We start from the raw sequence: 20998 nt of genomic DNA, 5'->3' as shown, positions 1-20998 counted from the left end.
TTGTATGTTAATAAATAAAGTTTGACTGGAGATCAGAGGTCATATCGAGCCATAAAACAGAAGTCAGGTGGTGGTAGCACACGCCCTAATCCAATCACATGGCAGACAGAGTCTCTGTGTGGTCAAGGACACAGCCAAGAGTGGTGACACACGCCTTTAATCCCAGGACCAACCATAGAGACCTGGAGGTCTGTAAAGACAGGCAGTGATGAGGAAATGAGGTGGCTGTTCTTAGAGCCAATGAGAAGGCAGAACAGGAAGGCAATAAAAGCACAGTTTAGACAGGAAGAAGCTCTCTCTGGGAAAGCTACAGCGTGGTGGTAAGTAAAGGCTAGTCGTGGTTACTTGCTATTTCTCTGATCTCTTCAGCTATTACCTCTGTATTGGGCTATGTGTTTCTTATTTACTAAGACTGTTTAGAAATTCATCTACAAAATGGACAATTTTCTAGGTAGGTACCACATATCAAAGTTAAATCAAGACCAGATAAACTATTTAAATAGGCTAATAACCCCTAAGGAAATAGAAACAGTCATTAAAAGTCTCCCAACCAAAAAGAGTCCAGGACCAGATGGTTTCAGCGCAGAATTCCACCAGAATTTCAAAGAAGAGCTAATTCTAATACTCTTCAAATTGTTCCACACAATAGAAACAGAAGGAACATTACCAAATTCTTTTTTTATGAGGCTACAGTTACCCTGATACCCAAACCACACAAAGATGCAACAAAGAAAGAAAATTACAGACCGATCTCCCTCATGAACATTGATGCAAAAATACTCAATAAAATACTGGCAAACAGACTCCAAGAACACATCAGAACAATTATCCACCATGATCAAGTAGGCTTCATTCCAGGGATGCAAGGGTGGTTCAACATACGAAAGTCCATCAATGTAATACACCATATAAACAAACGCAAAGAAAAAAACCACATGATCATCTCACTAGATGCAGAAAAGGAATTTGAAAAAATCCAACACCCCTTCATGATAAAAGTCTTGGAGCGATCAGGAATACAGGGAACATACCTAAACATAATAAAGGTAATTTACAGCAAGCCAACAGCAAACATCAAATTAAATGGAGAGAAACTCAAAGTGATTCCACTAAAATCAGGAACAAGACAAGGCTGTCCACTCTGCCCATACTTATTCAACATAGTACTCGAAGTCCTAGCTAGAGCAATAAGACAACAAAAGGAGATCAAGGAGATACAAACTGGAAAGGAAGAAGTCAAACTTTCGCTATTTGTAGACAATATGATAGTGTACATAAGTGATGCCAGAAATTCTACCAGAGAACTCCTACAGCTGAAAAACTTCTTCAGTAAGGTGGCAGGATACAAGATTAACTCAAAAAAATCAGTAGCCCTCCTATATACAAATGATAAAAGGGCTGAAAAAAAATCAGAGAAACATCACCCTTTACAATAGCCAGAAATGATATAAAATACCTTGGGGTAACTCTAACTAAGCAAACTGTATGACAAGAACTTTAATCCTCTGAACAAAGAAATTGAAGAAGATATCAAAAAATGGAAAGATCTCCCATGCTCATGGATAGGCAGGATTAACATAGTAAAAATGGCAATCTTATCAAAAGCAATCTACATATTCAATGCAATCCCCATCAAAATCCCAACGCATTTCTTCACAGACCTGGAAAGAACAATACTCAACTTCATAGGAAAATACAAAAAACCCAGGATAGCTAAAAGAATCTTGTACAATAAAGCAACCTCTGGAGGCATCATGATCCCTGACTTCAAACTTTACTATAGAGCTACAGTAATAAAAATAGCTTGGTACTGGCATAAAAACCAACATGTGGACCAATGGAATCAAATTGAAGACCCTGACATTAACCCACACATGTATGAACACCTAATTTTTGACAAAGAAGCCAAAACTGTACAATGGAAAAAAGAAAGCATCTTCAACAAATGGTGCTGGCATAACTGGATGTTAACATGTAGACTGCAAATAAATCCATATCTGTCACCATACACAAAACTTAAGTCCAAGTGGATCAAAGACATAAATCCATTTACTCTGAACCTGATAGAAGAGAAAGTGGGAAGTAGTCTTGAACACATTGGCACAGAAGACCACTTCCTAAATATAACACACCAGTAGCACAGACACTGAGAAGCTTTTGTAGGGCAAAGGACACGGTAAATAAGACAAAAAGACAGCCTACAGAATGGGAAAAGATCTTCACCAACACCACATCTGTCAGAGGGCTGATCTCTAGAATAAATAAAGAGCTGAAGAAACTAGACATAAAAATACCTAACAGTCCAATTAAAAAAAATGGGCTATAGAGCAAAACAGAGAATTCTCAACAGAAGAATCTCAAATGACAGAAAGACATTTAAGGAAATGCTCAACATCCTTAGTCATCAGGGAAATGCAAATCAAAGCAACTCTGAGATACCATCTTATATCTGTCAGAATAGCTAAGATCAAAAATACTGAAGACAGCTTATGTTGCAGAGGATGTGGAGCAAGGGAAACACTCCTCAACTGTTGGTGGGAATGCAAACTTGTACAGTCACTTTGGAAATCAATATGGTGGTTTCTCAGAAAATTGGGAATCAATCTTCCTCAAGACCCAGCTATATCACTCTTGGGCATATACCCAAGGAATGCTCAATCATACCACAAGGACACATGCTCAACTATGTTCATAGCAGCATTATTTGTAACAGCTAGAACTTGGAAACAACCTAGATGTCCCTCATCTGAAGAATGGATAAAGAACATGTGGTACATATACACAATGGAATACTACTCAGCAGAGAAAAACAATGACATCATGAGGTTTGCAGGCAAATGGATGGAACTAGAAAATATCATCCTGAGTGAGGTAACCCAGACTCAGAAGGACAAACACATAAGTGGATACTAGATGTAAAGCAAAGGATAATCAGACTACAACCCACAGCTCCAGGAAGGCTAGCAAGTAAGGAGGACCCTAGGAGGGATGCATGGATTGCCCAGTGATGGAGAAATGGATGAGATCTACATGAGAAAACTGGGGGTGAGGGAGGTAATGGAGGGCAAGGGAAAGGGGATGAGAGCTTAGGGGAATGGGAGGTTCGAGCTGGAATGGGAACAGAGTGGGAAAACAAGGAAAGAGATACCATGATAAATGAAGACACCATAGGAATAGGGAGAAACAGAGTGCTAGGGAGGTTCACAGGAATCCACAAGCATGACTCCACCACAGACTACCGGAAATAGTCGAGAGGGTGCCTAAGCTGACCTACTCTGCTGATTGGATGGCTGAATACCATAACTGTCATCATAGAGCCCTCATCCAGTGACTTATGTAAGCAGATCAGAGATCTATGACTGGGTCCCAAGCAGAGTTCCAGGAGTCCAATTGATGAGAGATAGGAGGGATTCTATGAGCAACAGATATCAATACCATGACTGTAAAAAGTAGAGACAACTAGCCAAACTAGTGGAAACACATGAACTGTGGACCAATAGCTGAGGAGCCCCTGTGGTACTGGGCTAGGCCCTCTGGATAAGCAAGACAGTTGTTGAGCTTGAACTGTATAGGGGGCTCCCAGGCAGTGGGATCGGGACCTGTCCCTAGTACATGAGCCAGCTTTTTGAAACCTAGTGCCTATGTGAGACACATTGCTCAGCCTTGGTGCAGGAAGGAGGGGCCTGGACCTTCCTTAACTGAATGTACCAGGCTGTGACTCCCCATGGGAGATCTTGCCTTGGAGGAGGTAGGAATGGGAGGTGGATTGGTGGGCAAGGCTGTGGGGTGGGAGGAGGAAGGACAGGGGAATCTGTGGTTGGTATGTACAAAATGAATAGAAAATCTCTTAATTAAAAAAAAAAAAAGGAGTTTAAAAAAAAAAAAGAAAAAAAAATCCCCAGGGCCAATACTTTAATCCCAGCACTTGGGAGACAGAGGCAGGTAGATCTCTGTGAGTTCGAGGCCAGCCTGGTCTACATAGAATTCCAGGACAGTCAAGGCTATGTAGAGACCCTGTCTCAAACAAACAAACAAAGAAATCCAAGAGACTGGAGGTCCATTAGCTGAGATCAAAAGAAAGAACTGAGCGGAGCTGTGTGGCCAAGTTCTTGAACTTCTCTGTGCTTTTCTGCACAGGCAAACAAAGTCAACAACAGTAACAATTACTACTTCTTGAGCAGTTATTTTATACCAAGTACTACTGTAAGTGCTTTCCACATAAAATGGGTCCTTTAATTCTCACAATCACCCTATGACAAAGCCAGAGTTATCATGCCATTTTCAGATAAGGAAACTAAGGTCCAGAGCTGTGCAACTTAGCTTGCCCCAGGTTGTAGAGCTAACAAATCACAAGAGACTTCTGTGTCCCTACAACACTGTTGGGCACAGACACCAAGCCCTGAGCACAGAGCACACAGAGAGTGCCCAGAGAATGGACATCAGTACTAGGAAGATAGGACCCTGGAAGTGTTTCTCAAGTAACTGAAGAGCCTAGAGAATCATTCCTGGGCTCTTCACCTGGGGCCCCTGACTACACCTGTGAGCAGAGAACCGGTCCTTCTCTAGGCCCTGTGTCGAGCACCTCACCTGGCACTATCCGGTTTCACAGTACAGCTGCATCAAAGCAGAAGGGGCAGGGACGAGGCCCTGCACCCAGCAGCCCCCACTGGACTGCGTGAGCCACACTGCATCAGGGTCAGTGAGAGAAAGTGGACTGCAGGGGTGAGACACCTGCCAGCTCTCCTCTTCACCTCTTCCTCCTTAGGTTGATGGCTTACTTTCTCCTCTTCCCAAAAGAAGCATTTCCTAGCAGCAGGAGGAGGCTCAATTTATTTTTACAGACCAAGCACAAGGATTAGAAAGGCCTGAACAGAACCCAGGGGCAGAGTTATCTTGTCAGAGCCAAAGCAAAGCCCAACAAAGATCCTTTCAGAATGATTAGGCCGTAAAGTCCCAATTTGTCCCTGTGCACACAGGCATGAAATGGAATTTGACAACATGAAGCCAAGCCATGCAGAAATGGAAGTCTTGCTAAGGATTCTGGAGCAGCAAGCAGTGGTCAAGGGATTCGGGACATAAGTACAGGTGCTTCTCCAGGTACCGAAAGAGAGCATCCCGAGCTAGGCAGAATAAAAGCCTAAAAGACATCCAAGCCCCTTCCCAGAACCTGTGACCTCACTGTTGCACAGCAGAGTGGACCAGGGCAGAAACTGCCCAGCTGACCTTACACTGGGAGAGGGTCTTGGCATACCCAGACACCAGGAGAGGGTCTTGGCATACCCAGGCAGAATTATACAACCATGGGGGGGTCCTTAAAGTGAAACTGGAAAACGGCAAGAAGTAGATACACCCCCAGGAGCCCTGCCAACCTCTGGCTCAGGGACACTGCTAACCACAAGAGTCTAAGGAAGGAAGTTTGTATTCATGACTGCAGCACAGGATGCCACACACTAGATGCTAAGAGGCTGACCTGGACTAAGCAGTCATGCCTTGAGCCTTATCACTTAGCAGCAGTGAGCCTGAGGCTGCTCCCAGAGTCCTTCTGGACCCCTGCTCCCTGTCTGCAAAGGCCTCTGTCCAGAGTCACAAGGGGTTAGCATGGAAAGCCTCTGACAGCTACCATGCCTGGAAAGGTTGGTACGCAGCACAAGCACACACGCACACTAACCCAGTGAGTGCCACCGTTGAGCGGGAAGCAGGGATCTCCTCTCTAAAGGTGATCGGGGCTCATCCACTTGGCTTTGAACCCTGCCTCTCCACTTATATGAGATCCAGGACGAGTTCCCTAACTCTCTGAGCCCACTCCCTGCCTCCCAGGTTGCTACTGCAGTGAAGTGAGACCTGGCTGTTAGTGAAGCATCCACCCACCCCAGGAGGGACAATGGCCCCACCACTCCAGCCCTCATCCTCCTGCCCTGGTACTCAGTGAGTGAGGTGGGCTGGGACCTTCCCTCCCTGCCAATCACAAGTTACTGTGTAGGTCCAGGCAGAGGTGTGTGAGCAAGCTCAGCTAACTAGAGAGCTGCAGCAACGCTGGCAGCTGGGAACTGCTCTTGAAACAGCTGGCTTCTGGGAGAAAAACAACAATCTGCAGCGACTGGATAAGAAAACAAAGAAAGACGAGAGAACAAAGAGCCTTTGCTCCTTGGCCAAGAGGCAAGTGGCTTTGCACACCACACGCAACTGCCCCAGGGAGCAGCCAAAGCCACAGGCTGGCAGAGAGTGAAGCGAAAGCACCAAAGGGAGACAGTGGAACCTTCCAAGGGAGCAAGGGAGCAAGGGAGAAAAGGGGAAGGGGGAGGAGGGGAGGAAGACCATGGTGACACAAGCCTGTAAGCCTTGCACTTAGGAAAAGGATCACGAGTTTGGGGCCAACCTAGGCTACATAGCGAGACCCCCCCCCCACCTCAAAAGAACAAAGGTACAAAACAAGGGCAACATGTAATGGCACAAGCCTATAATCCCAGCACGCAGAAGGCAGAGGCCACAGTGCAAGTTCTAGGTCATGGGCCTACATGGTGAGAACCTGTCAAAAGAGAGAGAAGACAACAGAAGGATTTAGAGGATTCCTCTTAGTCATGGGTGTGCAGCCATGAGGGTAGCTGACGGAGCCGTCTGAGGCAGAGTTGAAGTATCAGACTGCCCAGGCGGGAACAGACAGGGCCCCAGACATCTCACCTTCCTCTGCTGCCTCTCAAAGATCAGCACGAGGATCAGGGTCAGGCCGACAGCAGTCAGGGTGGCAAGCAGCACGCCTGCCCACTGGTTGCCCAGGGCAAACATTTGGCTGGTGGAGTAGATGTTGGCCCACACCACCACGTAGAACACCTGTAGAAGGCAGAGGAAGGCATGGAGCTGTCAGGGACAGCAACTCCATTCATGGGTACCCCTGGCCCTCCTTGGGTCAAACAGCCTCCCAAGGGCCAGAAAGAACCCATGCCAACCCTGGGACCTGAGCTCAACTCCCTGCTTCTTAAGTGAATCTTGACAACAGGTTGTAACTGGCAGAAATGAAGATGTTCTAAAGAGACACTTGTGTCTCTCAATCTGATTATCAGGCTATGGAAACTATGGACCCCAAAGAAATGGGAATTCTGCTAGGAATCTCATGTTGGGAAATGGCACCAGCCAGAGAGGGGACTTGTCTCGCAAAAAGAGACTTCATGAGCTGGGCAGTGGTGGCCCACGCCTTTAATCCCAGCACTCGGGAGGCAAAGCCAGGCAGATCTCTGTGAGTTCGAGGTCAGCCTGGTCTACAGAGTAAGATCCAGCACAACAGGCACCAAAACTACATGGAGAAACTCTGTCTCGAAAAAAAAAGAGAGAGAGAGAGAGAGAGAGACTGAGATTTCACACAGTTCACTACAACTTCTCAGACCCTCACAGGATGAGATCAAGGCCCAGATAAAGATGGACCAGTGGTAGGAGGGACCACATCTTGACTAGACTGCTTAGATGTGTGTGGCCTTGGTTATCTACTTCAACTCTGCTCTCCCTTCAGGACCTCTGTTGTGTTTGCTGGCTCTCTTTGTCACTCTTTCCAATGTGGCCACATTGGATAAATCTCCTCTTTCGGCTTTCCACTTTTAATTTGGTTCTTTTAGTTGGCCTATTAAAGATGGGTAGCTGAACCTGACTTGGGGTAAAGTTGGTGACCCCTCAAGTTTGATAACAAGGTCAATCATTCCTAGCCCTCCTGACCCCAATCCTAAATGAAACAAAAAGGGCAGGCACTCTGGAAAGAACTCAGTGTCTAAAACCCACAGTAATCCCTCCCTTGCAGCATGGCTTGGGACAACACATGGTCCTCTCTCAGCCTAGGCTTCCCCTCCTGTGAACTAAGAATAACCATGCCTTCTTCACAGGGCTGCTCCAGGACTAACAAGGTAACACTTCCTAGTCCAGAGCTGTTAAATGCTAGTCCCCTCTCCTCTTTCTCCCCTGAAATGGGAGGCAGGGTCAGCTGGACCATAAACACATACAGAAGCCAGAAATCAGAGTGGTTAAGGTTCAGCGGCAGGACCTAGATAGCCTGGGTTCACACAATCCTTGGCCACGGATGCATGTGTTTCTGTGTGTGGATAATGTAGTCACAGAAATATGTTTGCAAGTATACACATACACAGGTAGGTACATGTATGCATTTGTGTGTGTGCACACTATAAATACAGGAAACACACCTATCTGTGAACAAAAGGAAAACCAAATCCCAGAGAGAAAAGTCTTGGCCAAGGGCAAACACTGAGTCGGAAGCCTGGTGGTTCACAGATTCCCAATTCCAACTCCCATTCCCGACAGACTCTTTCCACACCAGATCCAAGTCTTTGATACTACGCTTGCAAAGGCAAGTGGATTCCTCCTCCCCTTATATACCCAAAGACATACAGCTGCATTTGGTGTGTCTGAGGCCAAGCTGGGAGACAGTATGGGCCTAACCTACTACTTACCACAGCAAAGGCCAGCCGCATAGGCCTGGAGTTGTAGATGATATACCTCCTCACTTGAGGTTCCAAGAGGGCACTCTCAGCCAAGTTCCTGTATTGCTCAGCAGGGACCTATATCACCCAAGATAAAGATGTCATAAGTTACAGGACAGCCAGCTCCCCATCTCCTCCCTGCCAGCAAGCATGACGCTCCCAGTTCACAGGAATGCCCATGGGAGGAGGAGAAAGCAAACTCAAGGCACCTTACAGGGCAGAATGGGAGGCTGGGAGCATAGATTTGGGATCCTAGGGTACAATCTAACTGCAGGAACCTGAGAACCAGGGCATCCTGAAGAGGAACCACACAGCCTGGGTCTCAGTACCTTTCAACAAGCATAGGAAGTCTTGGGAAGGACACAGGCCCTGGGCTAAACTCTGGTCATGTCACTCAAGTGCTGGGTGACTTTGAGCCAAGTGAACCCTTCTCTGAACCTTGGGTTCCTCTTCTCTAAAATGAGGGAGGGGTGGGTGCACTGTAGGGTTGGGTGAATGTTCAGTGAGGTGGTGCACAGGGCACTCAGCAGAGTGAGCGCCACACAATGAGCGCTGGGCACTCAGAGCCAGCCTACCAACGCTGCCATTTGACACTGCACACAATCCCAGGCACTGAGGGCACAGGTCTTCCTGTCCACACCAGAGTGTCTGCAGAGCACACCAGCCCTACAGAAGCAGTGTCACCAAAGGAACTAGCCACTTCAGAATTCCATCCCGACATGGGACATCTCGAGGACTCAGGCGTAAAGGAGCTTCGCAGTAAGAGATGCAAGCCTGATGACCCAAGTTCATGCCCCAGAATCCAGAGAAGGGTAGAAGAAAGAACAGACCCCACAAAGTTGTCCTGACTTCCACACACGCACCCTGGCACGCACATGCATGCACCCGCCCACCTACATACACATGATAACAATCATCATCATAAACACAATTTCTTCAAAGTGGAAAAACAAGTCACCTAAGAACACAGTACAACAGTGTACACACAAACTCTTTCTTAATCTCAAGACGGTGATTTAAGAGAGATCTGGGGTTTGGGGAGATGGCTCAGTGGGCCAATCTGTGGCACAAGCCTGAGGACTTGAGGTTGGATTCCTGGCACCCCTGTTAGATAACTGGGTGCTTTGGGGAAACCCCTGGTAGCCAGTCTAGGTAGATCAGCCAGCTCCATGTTCAGGGACAGACCCTGTGTCAATAAACAAGGTAGAGCGCAAACCAGGAAGACGCATCAACCTCAGGCCTCCGCATGCACATGCATGTACATAGGAACACATACACATGCATACACCACACAAGACAGGACGGAGGGAGGCAAGCAGGGAGTGGGAGAAGAGAGACTAGGAGGGGGAAGTTCTGCGCAAAGGCGGGATGGAAACACGGACAGCAAAAGGCAATCTGTCCAGAGCAGGGGAGGCTCAGTGCTGTCCCCAAAGTCTTCCTTCAACGGCAGCGTGTCAAACTCAGAAAGCGTGGGTGTACCGAGCTGCCCGTGCCCCTGCCTCTGATCAGTCCCTCCTGGCTAGCTAGCCCAGGGAAGACTTCACCTCCAGGGCTCTGGGGAGTGAACCACACACACCATCGTCCTCCACTCCGGCAGGAGGTGCTATGGCTCGCTGAGAGCCTGCTTTGTCCCAGAACATCTGCAAATGCTCCTGGTGTCACACGTGCAATCCTAATGGAAGCCCTACAGACCAGGCATTGACATCACCCTCTCTGGAGGACAAAAGTGAGGCACAGAGAGGTTAGGTCTCCTGCCTGAAGTCACACAGGAAGTTAACAGCAAGCCTGCATCCTTATCTACACAGCGGGTCTGCGAAGCCCAGGCCTGGATTCACTGTCGGAAGGTATCACATCCCCTATGTGGTAAGTTCCATGAACTTTCACAAATGTAGTTCCCTCCCTACAATGCCTCCCTCCCGCCCAGCATTCTTAATTTATCCCTCAACAGCTCTGTCAGGGACTAGACTTCCATGAAGTTTTTGTGACTTTTTGAACAAGGAAGTTCAAAACTTCCTCCTGTGCCCTCAGTGCCTGGTCCTCTACTGTGGCATCCATGCCTGGTGGACCTCGCTTACTGGCCCATGTCTGGCTCCGGCCGGGCAGTGTGAACAGCTTAGCCAGCTCAAGGCCCAGACAGAGCAGCCACCCCCAACACACACATTCTGAGTGAACACAGTGGGAAGTAAGGACACTCCTGATATACGCTCCTATGCACTGACCGCAGCCAGCACAGCTAAAGTGAAGGCAATGTTGGTGAAGAGATCAGTGGTGGCCGGGTGGCTGGAGAGAAGAGCACAGACCCCAGCACTCACCTGAATGCCCCAGGCCTGCAGCTGCTCCTCGACGGCTCCCAGGTCAAAGGAGATGGGTGCACAGGTGTTGTCGATCCGGAGGACGGCGAGCACCTGGCCATTGTGCAGCTCTGCAAACACATCGGCGCATCAGTGGGCCAACCAGAGCACCTCCGGAGGAGTTCAGAACTGAGGGCATCACACCTGGGTCGGGGGTGCCTTCCTGTGATGAGGGACATGGTAGCTGTCCCCAATCCCTAAGGATGTAGCTTGACTGGGAAGCCCCCAGGAGGCAAAACTAAGGCCCGCACTGGCTAACTGTGTAATTCATAATTTCCCAAGACAGAAAGGCATCCCGCAAAGAATGGGTGGTCGTGAGTGCCCTGTCACAAGGCATATGTAAACAGAGGCTGAACAACCAACTACTTTAGGGGCCTGATGAGATAGATGTTAGATCAAGCCCAGCCCCCAGATGGCCACACCTTCACCCCCAGACTATGTTGCCAGGGCAAAGAGGAATGAGCGCTACAGATGGAATGCAGGGCACAGATGAGCTGGCCTTAAGCAGGGACAGCAGCTTGCAGTACCCAGTGAGGCTGAGGGAATCACAATGGCCCTTAAAGAAGGCAGGGCACAGAGCGCTACATCATTGCTGACTTTGACCAGAGGAGGAGGAGGAGCCACAGCTAAGTACTGTGGGTAGCCTGTACCACTGGGAAGGGGGCAGGAAAGGACACAGAGCCTTGTCCAGTGGGCTCCAGAAAGGGCACATCCCTGTACTGTGAGCGCAGGAAAGCCAGGGTCGGGCTTCTGACTGCAGAATTGCAGAGGTATCATGGTGGCTCTCAAGCCTCTGTGTTAAACATCAAGCATCCTCTGCATCCATGTAGAGCCCTCCTCCATCACACTCAAACATTAACCTTGCCCCTCCAATGCCTCATTTGCACACATCACGAATGTGTGTGTGTGTGTGTGTGTGTGTGTGTGTGTGTGTGTGTGTGTCTGCGTGCGCGCGCAATTGTTCAAATTAAGGCCTTCCTTTAGGCCATACTTCCACGCTGGTCTGTTCATCACAGCATGTCCTGAGCTGGCTTTGCATCTTGCATAAATGTTAGACACAAAAAGGAATGAATATGATAGGACTCTGATCCTCAACCCTGATCGTATTCTTTTCTCATACCCTGGGTCAGGAAGGAAGAGCACCTCCAGTCTTAAAGATTCCATCACAGGCCGGGCGTTGGTGGCGCACGCCTTTAATCCCAGCACTCGGGAGGCAGAGGCAGGCGGATCTTTGTGAGTTCGAGGCCAGCCTGGGCTACCAAGTGAGTTCCAGGAAAGGCGCAAAGCTACACAGAGAAACCCTGTCTCGAAAAACCAAAAAAAAAAAAAAAAAAAAAAAAAAAAAAAGAATGTTATTATTAAAAAAAAAAAAAAAAAAAAAAAAAAGATTCCATCACAGAATTCTAAACTCCAGGTGCTGTCCAAAAGAACTTTCAAGTTTGCCCTCTGCTCCAAGTTTGTCTGTGGTACACAGACAAAATACAGGTCAGATCTTGAGGGGTCAAACTGCGACTCAGCCTATTACTAACAAGGTAAATGTGCAGGAGAAACTGTTTCCTTACCTACAGACGGTCACAGCCACCACAGGAGACTGTGAACCATTCGGACGATGGCCTGGATGTCACCTCAAGTGGGTGAATTACTAGCCCCAGTGAGGTCATAGTTTGGAAGTAAGCTGTCCAGAACTCAAAAGTCCTGATAAGACAGCACTACTATGTCTGTTAGGCTCCGCCATACTTTGATAAAAGTGTAAGATTAAACTGAAGACTTCTGAAATGTTTGAAAGGGGTAGGCAGGAAAGAACGAGAGTAGCTAATAAGCCCCCTGGTGGAGAGAGAACTGAAGCCCTCACTATGCACTTGCTCCAAGAGTCCTACGAGGTGGATGCTGTTCACATGGAAACAGAAGCCAAGCCTCCGGAAAGCAGAGGGTTTACCCAGTTGTCTTGAGGGTAGGGGGTGGAACAAACAAGAGGAAGACGTGGTGCCCAAAACACAGGCAGCCTTCAGTGGGCTCTCCCACTGGGGCCCTCCTTGCCACACAGGCTGAAGCTCCCCCAAGAGAGTCTGGAACCTTCAGACAGCTACACCCTGGCTCCACAGGCATTTGCCCAAACATTACAAAGACCTTTTACCGAGTCTCTTGTTTGCATTTCTACTAGGAGTTCCTGGATTCTTGGCAACATAATCGCTCATCTGTTGCTTAAAATGAGAACAGCAAGTCCTGCACTTGGAAATACTTGCTTCTAGACTGAAGCTAAGTAAAGCTGAGAGAGAGAGAGAGAGAGAGAGAGAGAGAGAGAATGCACAAAGAAGCAAGAGGAGGTTTGCTAAAATTCAGCAGAGTGACACCTTTCAAGTCTCAAAGGAAAAATGCTTCATCCTGTCCCTTTCTACTGAAGCATGTATAGGTATTTAAATTGCTTTCTTTTTTTTGTTTTGTTTTGTTTTGTTTTGTTTTGTTTTTCAAGACAGGGTTTCTCTGAGTAGCTTTGTGCCTTTCCTGGATCTCGCTCTGTAGACCAGGCTGGCCTCGAACTCACCAAGATCCGCTTGGCTCTGCCTCCCAAGTGCTGGAATTAAAGGCGTGCGCCACCACTGCCCGGCTTAAATTGCTTTCTTAATAACACAGGCATACACCTTTTTGTAAGCACTGAGTTTCAGGCCCTTTACGTAAGCCCCACATTCCTATAGATCACCCACAGTTTACAGTACTGTTTCTCCTTGCTATTCCCAGCTACCATTCATCCCTTCATTCAGCACAATCCTAACTCCATTTCTCCTGTGGAGCAGGCCTCCTGCGGACTCTGCAGACATGGGAAGGGTGAAACAGTACAGAGCCCTACCCTCCCTGAACTTCCATTCTGATAGGGAGGCTGGGAGAATACATCAGAAAATCCCAACTAAGGCTAAGCCATCAAATAATTTGCCATGGGAAGGAGGGATGAAAGAAGGCCTGAAGAATGAATGGAAATCAAGCACCAAAAAAACACCGGCAGAAAGAACATCATGTATAAAGGTCCTGAGACAGAATGCCCTGGCAAAGAACAGAGAACAGGGCAATGGAAGGTGCTAAGGCTGGCCTGGTAAATGACGAATCTTCACATGTCCAATGTGAGGCCTGACTGCCAGCAAGACTACACATCTGAAAAAGGTTCTCTGGTGGGAAGGAGAGAAAACAAGCTCGAAAGTGATGCTCAAGCTCAAGGTGATGATAGGAAGCAGTGACCGTTAGAACAGGGTAGAAATGATAGAAAGTGGCCTGGAGCTGAATCCCAAAGTCACCCAGTTATCCAGAGACCCCAGTTATAAGGTGTGAGGTCAGCACAGAATGGGACACAGGGAGAAGGGGAGTATATGGGGGGGGGGGGGTCATGGCCTTACCTTGACCCCATCCAGGAGGGCTCCTCTGAGGCAAGGTGCTGCAGCCGAGGATAGAGGTGGGCAGGGGACCAGCTGCGACACCAGGGTCTGTAGGAGGCTCACAGGCCATGGCAGACAGACAGACAGCTGCTTTAGTTTCTACTTCCTGTTTCTGGGGGTGCAGTTCATGCTGGGGCAACGTCTCCCCTCCACTTGCCTATGAAAAACAGCACAGGAAAGAAGGTAAGCTGGGCTCCCTGGCCTTCCCTGGGACCAGAGTTGCTAAAGGCCAGGCAGGGCCATCAGGAGTCTAAATGCTGACTTCCTGGTCATGCTGAGGAAATTCTTTCTCGGAACAGAAATCTCTTTCTCGGAGAAGAAGGAACCAAAACCTTCCCCAGACCTCAGCTGAGAATTCCCCTTCTGGCGGTGGGTCTTCTCCAGCTCAGCCACACCAGGCCCCACTCATGTCTTCCTGAGATGCCCAGGTAAGCAAGCCTGAGACAGGTATTACGTTCATTATGGGGAGGCCTGTTTACATACAGCTTCCTCCAAGGCACTGCAAGATGCACAAAACGAAAGCAGCGAACAGGAAACACAGATTACAGGCAGAGTCCTGACAATCATGAAGAGAACTAGCCAGACAGCTGGGCTACATTCCAGTTCCTTAAAGAGGCAAGGTCCATGTTCAGGCTTCAACACTGTGGCCCCACCACCTCCTATTCCTATTTGTGTAAACTTGGATATGTGGCTTAACCTCAGAGCTTCCAATAGGCTCCTTCAAATCTAGCAGACCTCCCCCGACAGGCCCACTACAGGGAATCAATGAACAGCACACAGGAAGGCCATGGGGGACAGAGATATACCCCATGAATATTAACTCCTTTAACCCTTCAGTGCCAGCACTCTAGAGGCAGAGGCAGACAGATCTATGTGAGTTCACCAGCCTGATCTACATAGTGAGACCCTATCTCAAAACAACAACAATAACAACAACCCAGTCCAGCCTCATGACACAGGCTGATAACCCCAGCACAGAGGGGTACAGGGGAGAGAGGCAATAGGATCCAAAAGTTCAATGCAAGCCTGGGCTACACACTGAGTTCCAGACAGGTGTAGGCTACCAGGAAAACCCTGCCTCATAAAAAAAGAAAGACAGTTGCTCCTAGTGTAACTGTTTACAAACAGTTGCTGTGACTGAGGCAAGGGTTTGGTCTTTAGGGCTTCCAGGTGGCCAAAGCCAACACAAAAACATTGTCAGCTAAACTCTTATCTGAGACAAGACTATCAGGAGAGTCAGGTCTGGCTTTGCGGTTAGCTCCAAAAGCTCATGGAGACATGACCAATGACTCCAGCATCAGGAGGCCCAGAGCCACAGCAAGCATCACATTTAGCCACTTTCATCAGCCAAAGCAGGGATGCTCCTTGTGAGGCTCCCTTGGTGACTTCCTGGGTCACCAATCTACTGCAACCTGTGCCATGTGTCCCCCAGGAAAATCAAGTTCCACTCAAATACCCAAGAGTGGCACATCAACCCTGGGAATGTCTGGTGGACAGTTCTTTGGAACAACCATTTGCTACCAAGGAAGGCGACAATGGAAGGCAACAATGGGAAGTATGAAGCGTCCAGACGACACAAACTGGCCCCAAGGCCACTGGCACTGACCTCCACAGGGAGAAAGTGATCCTTATGTCGTCTTCACTGTTGACCCCAACGCTTCAGCAGGAGCGGCTGCAGAGGGTGTGGGAAGACCTGCAAAACGAAAATGTGGGGACTCCTGTTCAGAACGTAAGGATCTCGGGTCATGGAGATGATTCAGCAGGGGAAGCACTTGCCTCACACGCCTGACGACCTGAGTTCTACCCCAGATGCTCACATAAAAGATGATGTGGCAGGCATGTCTACGATTGCACTGTTCCTACGCTGAGATGGGGGGGGACGTACACGAAGGTCAGAGGCTCATGGACCAGGCAACAAGAAGAGAGAGCCAGGGGCTGGACAAATGGTCCAGAGTTGAGAGCGCTTGTTGTTCTTACAGAAGACCAGAACCCACATGGTGGCTCCCAACCATCCATAACTCCAGTTCCAGGGGATCTGACCCCTCTTCTGACCTCTAAGGGTACCAGAGACACACACATAGTACAGACATACATGCAGGCAAAACACATAAAATAATGAATAAACCTATAGTTTATTATAAATAATAAATAAATATATTTTAATCATTTAAAATGTTATAAATAAATCTATAATAATAATCAATAAATCTAAAAAAAGAAATACAGACAGACAGACCATGCCTCAACAAGGTAAAAGGTAAGAACCTACTCTCAAAAGTTGTACCCTGACCTCTACGTTCATGTTGTGGCATGTGCGTACCCACACTCACACAAAAACTGAAGAAATTAAGACTGTGGCAGCATAACAAAGCCAAATTGTAAGAAAAAAAATGACTCTGGACGAGGAAGCCCTGAGCAACCATGCAGGTCTATGTACCTGAAGCCAGCCCAACTTTAGGCTCTAGAACAGTAGTTCTCAACCTGTGACCTCCCAAAGACCATTGGAAAACACAGATATTTACAATACAATTCCTAACAGTAGCAAAACTACAGTTATGAAGTAGCAACAAAGATAGTTTTATGGTTGGGGTCACCAAAATTGAGGAGCTTTATTAAAGGGTCGCAGTGTTAGGAAGGGTGAGTCTAGAAGGTACCTTGGGAGCCTCTTCTCCCAACAAAGAGCAGATAAAAGATGGATGTTAACAATTTCCACCCCTGTCCTACATGAGAGCCCAAGGCCGAAAAGCAACAAAATGTTAGGAAAATATGAAAGCTTTGGAGCCAGAAAGCCTGAGCGGGAATCAGTGCACAGCCATTCATGTGCTTTGTGACATTCACCTGCAGCACCCTACGCCACCCAACCCCTGTGCCTGAACTCTACTGTGAGCATCTGTACAGTGGGGGCATGGAGGCCTCATTCCGCTAGCTGCTTTAGGCACACACCAGCAGGTATAAGCATGGTATTCAGTACTCTGCCCAGAGCCCAGGTTCCTTCCTTTCCTCAACATGGTTTTCCTGTTTCACAGTCAAGACATGCCCTTTCCAAAGCTGGGTGGCTATCAGCTGAAGGGCCAGAGAAGGATTCCGGCATGTGGCTCCAGAGCCTCAGGCCACAGTACCATGCCCTCATACCTCTGGGCCTGCCTGGTCTGGCTTCCTTTCAGCTTATTCATGGAGCCACCTTTGAGTAGATCAGAAGAAACCATGTTTCCCAGGCATGATATAGAAATAAATTCCAGTCACCCTGCAATAGTCCTCACAGGAAGACAGTCTCCTCTTTGTTCAGGCTCGACCCAGCCCACAGCAGTGGTCTCAAACACCCTGGATACTTACCAGCCAACCTCACCATACCTGCTTTCCTTCCTATACCCCCAAGAGGTACAAAAGACACAAAAACAGCCACAAGGTTATGCCCAGAGCTGACACACCTCTGCTTCCTCTGACCCAACCTTGATAGCTGTACTCCAAGCAGAGGACTCGGGGCCACACGTAAGCCTCCCGACACTGGAGCGTTGAAAAGGCCGGGAAGAGCTGACACAGGCTGGAGTTGCTGAAGCCTGGGACGGCACACAAGGATCCACTGGTTGCAAAATCCCACAATGAAGCATTGTGTTGTGGGCAGAAATCACAGCAGCCACATCAGCCCCCTCAGCTGCCCACAGAGACCCAATCAGCAGACTCCAGTCATCCACCCAAGGCTGTGTGGGCTGGCTAAAAGTAACCTGCCCAGCCCAACCACGTTCCACCTTGAGCAACATACAGGACTTCTCTCTGCCTCCATTTCCTGGGGCCGGGACAAGGAGAGTAATTTAGGATTACCCTGCGGTTCCATATTCACAAGATCTGGAAAAGGGTGGTTACTGAGAGAAGGTAGCTGTTATCAACCTACTCCACAAACATTCCTTGAGAACCTTCTAGGGCCAGCCCCTGACTGTGAAACCAAGAATGCAACATGAAGTCTCTGCTCAGCTCTCCCTGCAGGGATCACCATCCACTGGGAAAGGCACTCAGAGAGAACTGTCAGAGATGATGGGGAAATCAGGCAGCAAAGGGGAGCAACTTGGGAGATGGAGGGATGCCTAGACGTTCCTAGGCTTCACCAAAGTGGAGACTGAAAGGAGCCATATCACATTTGAATGGGTTCAGACCAGTGGTCGGGATGGGTTCAGGACTCCCTCTGTAGATCCTCATCCAGTCCAGAGGCTACAGAGCCACGAGGATGAAGGCAGAACCCCAAAGGCAGAGGTTGACCATTTACCACCCCCCTCAGCCCTGCTCGCCTTCAGCACACAAGTCAGGGAGCCCAACGCAAAGGTAAGCAGAGCACAGAGGGAGCAAGCACCGAGACTTCTGACAGTCCCTTAGGGAGCCCACATTTGAACCAGATTTTCCAGTCGCAGGCTGTGCAGACTCAAGCCCCCAGAGGTCCCCTCTATGCACAGAGCTTGCCAGCCTCACCGACCACCAAGCGCCTGCTCAGGCTGCTTTGAAAAGAAAGCAAGCGGCTTTCCTTCTTCAAACTCAGCGTCATTACACTGCAAGTCCAACAGATCACAGGGGCGACAGTCCCAAAAGTTTAGGGCAGAAAAGCCTGGCTAGACAAGGAGTCCAAACGCCCCATTTCAATGATGTGGACAGTAAGCCCCGGAAGAGAAAGCTGACTATCCAAGGTCAGGGAGCAAAGCTCAGAGGGAGCCAGAACAGAAAGCTGGCTTAGCGCGGCCAGGCGTCTCCCATCGTACCTGGCCTTGGCCTTGGGTAGCTGGCTCCCCGGTCTCTGCCCTCTGGCCTTGGGGCTCCCTCACCCCAGAAATCACCCGCCCTACCCCGCAGCTCCCACGCCTGACGCGGGGGGCGGGAAGAGGTCACCCGAGCCTTAGGGGCGGGACGCGCACGCAGGCCCCGTGGCCCTAACCCCGGAGCTCGGGCGCACGGGCGCGCGCACGGCCCGCGCACACTCACCGCCGCCCGGGGACGCGCAGGGTCCGAGCCTCCGCGCCCCTTCTGCGCCGAGGCGTCCCGGCGCCGCCGCCCCCGCGCGCCCGCCTCCCGCGCGCCGCCCCAGCCCGTTTCCTCCGCGAGCCGCCCTGCGGCGGCGTCTCCTGGGCCGAGCGCGGGGCGTTTCATCAGCCGCACTCCCCTAGGGCACCGGAAGGGTTCCCGCGCCCGCCACGTGCATGGGATCTGGGCTCGTCCCCGCAGTGAAGGAGCGGCGGGGCTGGGAGGCCGGTCCCGAGTGACTGAGAGTCATGGGATCCGGTGCATGAGGCACACTCGGGACCAGAAGTTTCTAACGAAAAATGGTGTACAGTACAGAGAGCGTCCGTGTGGGGAGCAAATGGCCTGACGGCAGGTCCAAAGTCTCCACTCAACCATCTGGTAAATTAAACTTTGTGTTGCGTTTTCTTTAAAAATATTTAGTTACGGCTGTGTTATGAAATTGTGTTGTTTTAACAAAATGTGTGAGGTGTTCAAACCCACACTTGCTCACCCTACTTTTTGAGATTTATGAGGGTCTATGATGATCTTCTTTTCCCAAGTGAATCACTAGTCTTGGATTCACCTTGGTTGGTTATGGTGATATTTTATTTGTACTGAAATATGATTTTATTTGTATGTTAATAAATAAAGTTGCCTGGGGATCAGAGCTAAAAGCAAGCTATTTAGCAGAAGTCCAGTGGTGGTAGCACATGCCCTTAATCCAATCACATGGCAGGCAGAATCTCTGTGTGTTCAAGGACACAGCCAAGTGGTGACCCGAACCTTTAATCTCGGTACCAACCATAGAGACCTGGAGGTCTGCATAGACAGGCAGTGACAGGAAATCATGTGGTTGGGTTTAGAGCCAACGAGAAGGTAGAACAGAAAGGCAATGAAAAGACAGGTCACACAGGAGAATCTCTCTCTGAGGGGAAGGAAAGCAGCGACTGGTAAGCTAATGGCTTCGCTAGTGCTCTGATCTCTTGGGCTTTTAACTCTGTATTTGGCTTTTTGTTTGTTTTTTAATAAAACTGTTTAGAATTTCATCTACAGTTGGTTGGTTGGTTGGTTGGTTGGTCTGACAATATGGGTCAAACCTGGCTAACCACATGTATTTTTTCTTTGCAGTACACGTTTATATAAAAGGAACAGATTCTGTTCTATTGGTCACCTTTCGTTGTCTTTCAACCCTGAGTACTTAGCTCCTGCACCAATGGCCTCATTTCTTTTTAAGAGGATCACAGAGGTCTGTGTTTTGTAAATATGGGCCTCTCCTTGCCTAGTTCTGCCCCTATGCTGGATACATATGGTTCCTACCCTTGCTTGCAGGAAGGGCTAGGACACAAACACACCCACCACTGCCCTTGTTTCTACAAGTGATCTTGCACAGACACACGCAAGCACATTTTTTTTTTCACATTTCTTTTTTCAATAGTGACTGTCAAACTCTTGAGGCCTTTCAGACTTAAATGGCTGCACACCCAAAGGCAGGATGTTTAGAGGCATCAAGAATGAACTGAAAATCCAAATAACATATCCCATGTGGGTGCCCACAGGGACAAGTCAGTCAGATCAAGGTGACAAGCTACTAAAACTGAAGCTATTTGTGCACAAATCAGCGCTGAAGTACCTGCTCAGTGCCAGCACTGTAGAGGACGGTTTGTGGAAGGTTCCTGTGTAGTATAATCAATTTGCTAATAGTAATTTAGAGGCCCAGGAAAAAGAAACCCAAGGGTGCTGAGACCTCTAAATGCTGACAGACTGTTAT

General features: G+C 48.8%; 1 protein-coding gene across 7 annotated transcripts in view; it reads right to left on the bottom strand.

Annotated features, from left to right (window-relative positions):
• Tmem268 (transmembrane protein 268) overlaps positions 1–20622 on the bottom strand; it is a 33271-nt gene extending 12649 nt beyond the window's left edge. Inside the window, exons 1-6 of one of the 7 annotated variants that reach the window (XM_076564351.1) lie at positions 19213–20622; positions 15857–15943; positions 14212–14407; positions 10790–10899; positions 8448–8555; positions 6679–6828 (exon numbers count right to left, since the gene is read on the bottom strand). In XM_076564351.1, coding sequence (XP_076420466.1) covers positions 6679–6828; positions 8448–8555; positions 10790–10899; positions 14212–14320 — 477 coding nt within the window. In that variant the 5' untranslated portion in view covers positions 14321–14407; positions 15857–15943; positions 19213–20622. The other 6 variants (XM_006979562.4, XM_042271286.2, XM_042271285.2 and 3 more) reach the window with 6 other exon arrangements.
• Between the last annotated feature and the right edge of the window lie 376 nt (positions 20623–20998).

This window comes from Peromyscus maniculatus, chromosome 2 (assembly GCF_049852395.1).
Source record: "Peromyscus maniculatus bairdii isolate BWxNUB_F1_BW_parent chromosome 2, HU_Pman_BW_mat_3.1, whole genome shotgun sequence".
Lineage (NCBI taxonomy): Eukaryota > Metazoa > Chordata > Mammalia > Rodentia > Cricetidae > Peromyscus > Peromyscus maniculatus.
This window is presented reverse-complemented; position numbering and strand designations above follow the sequence as displayed.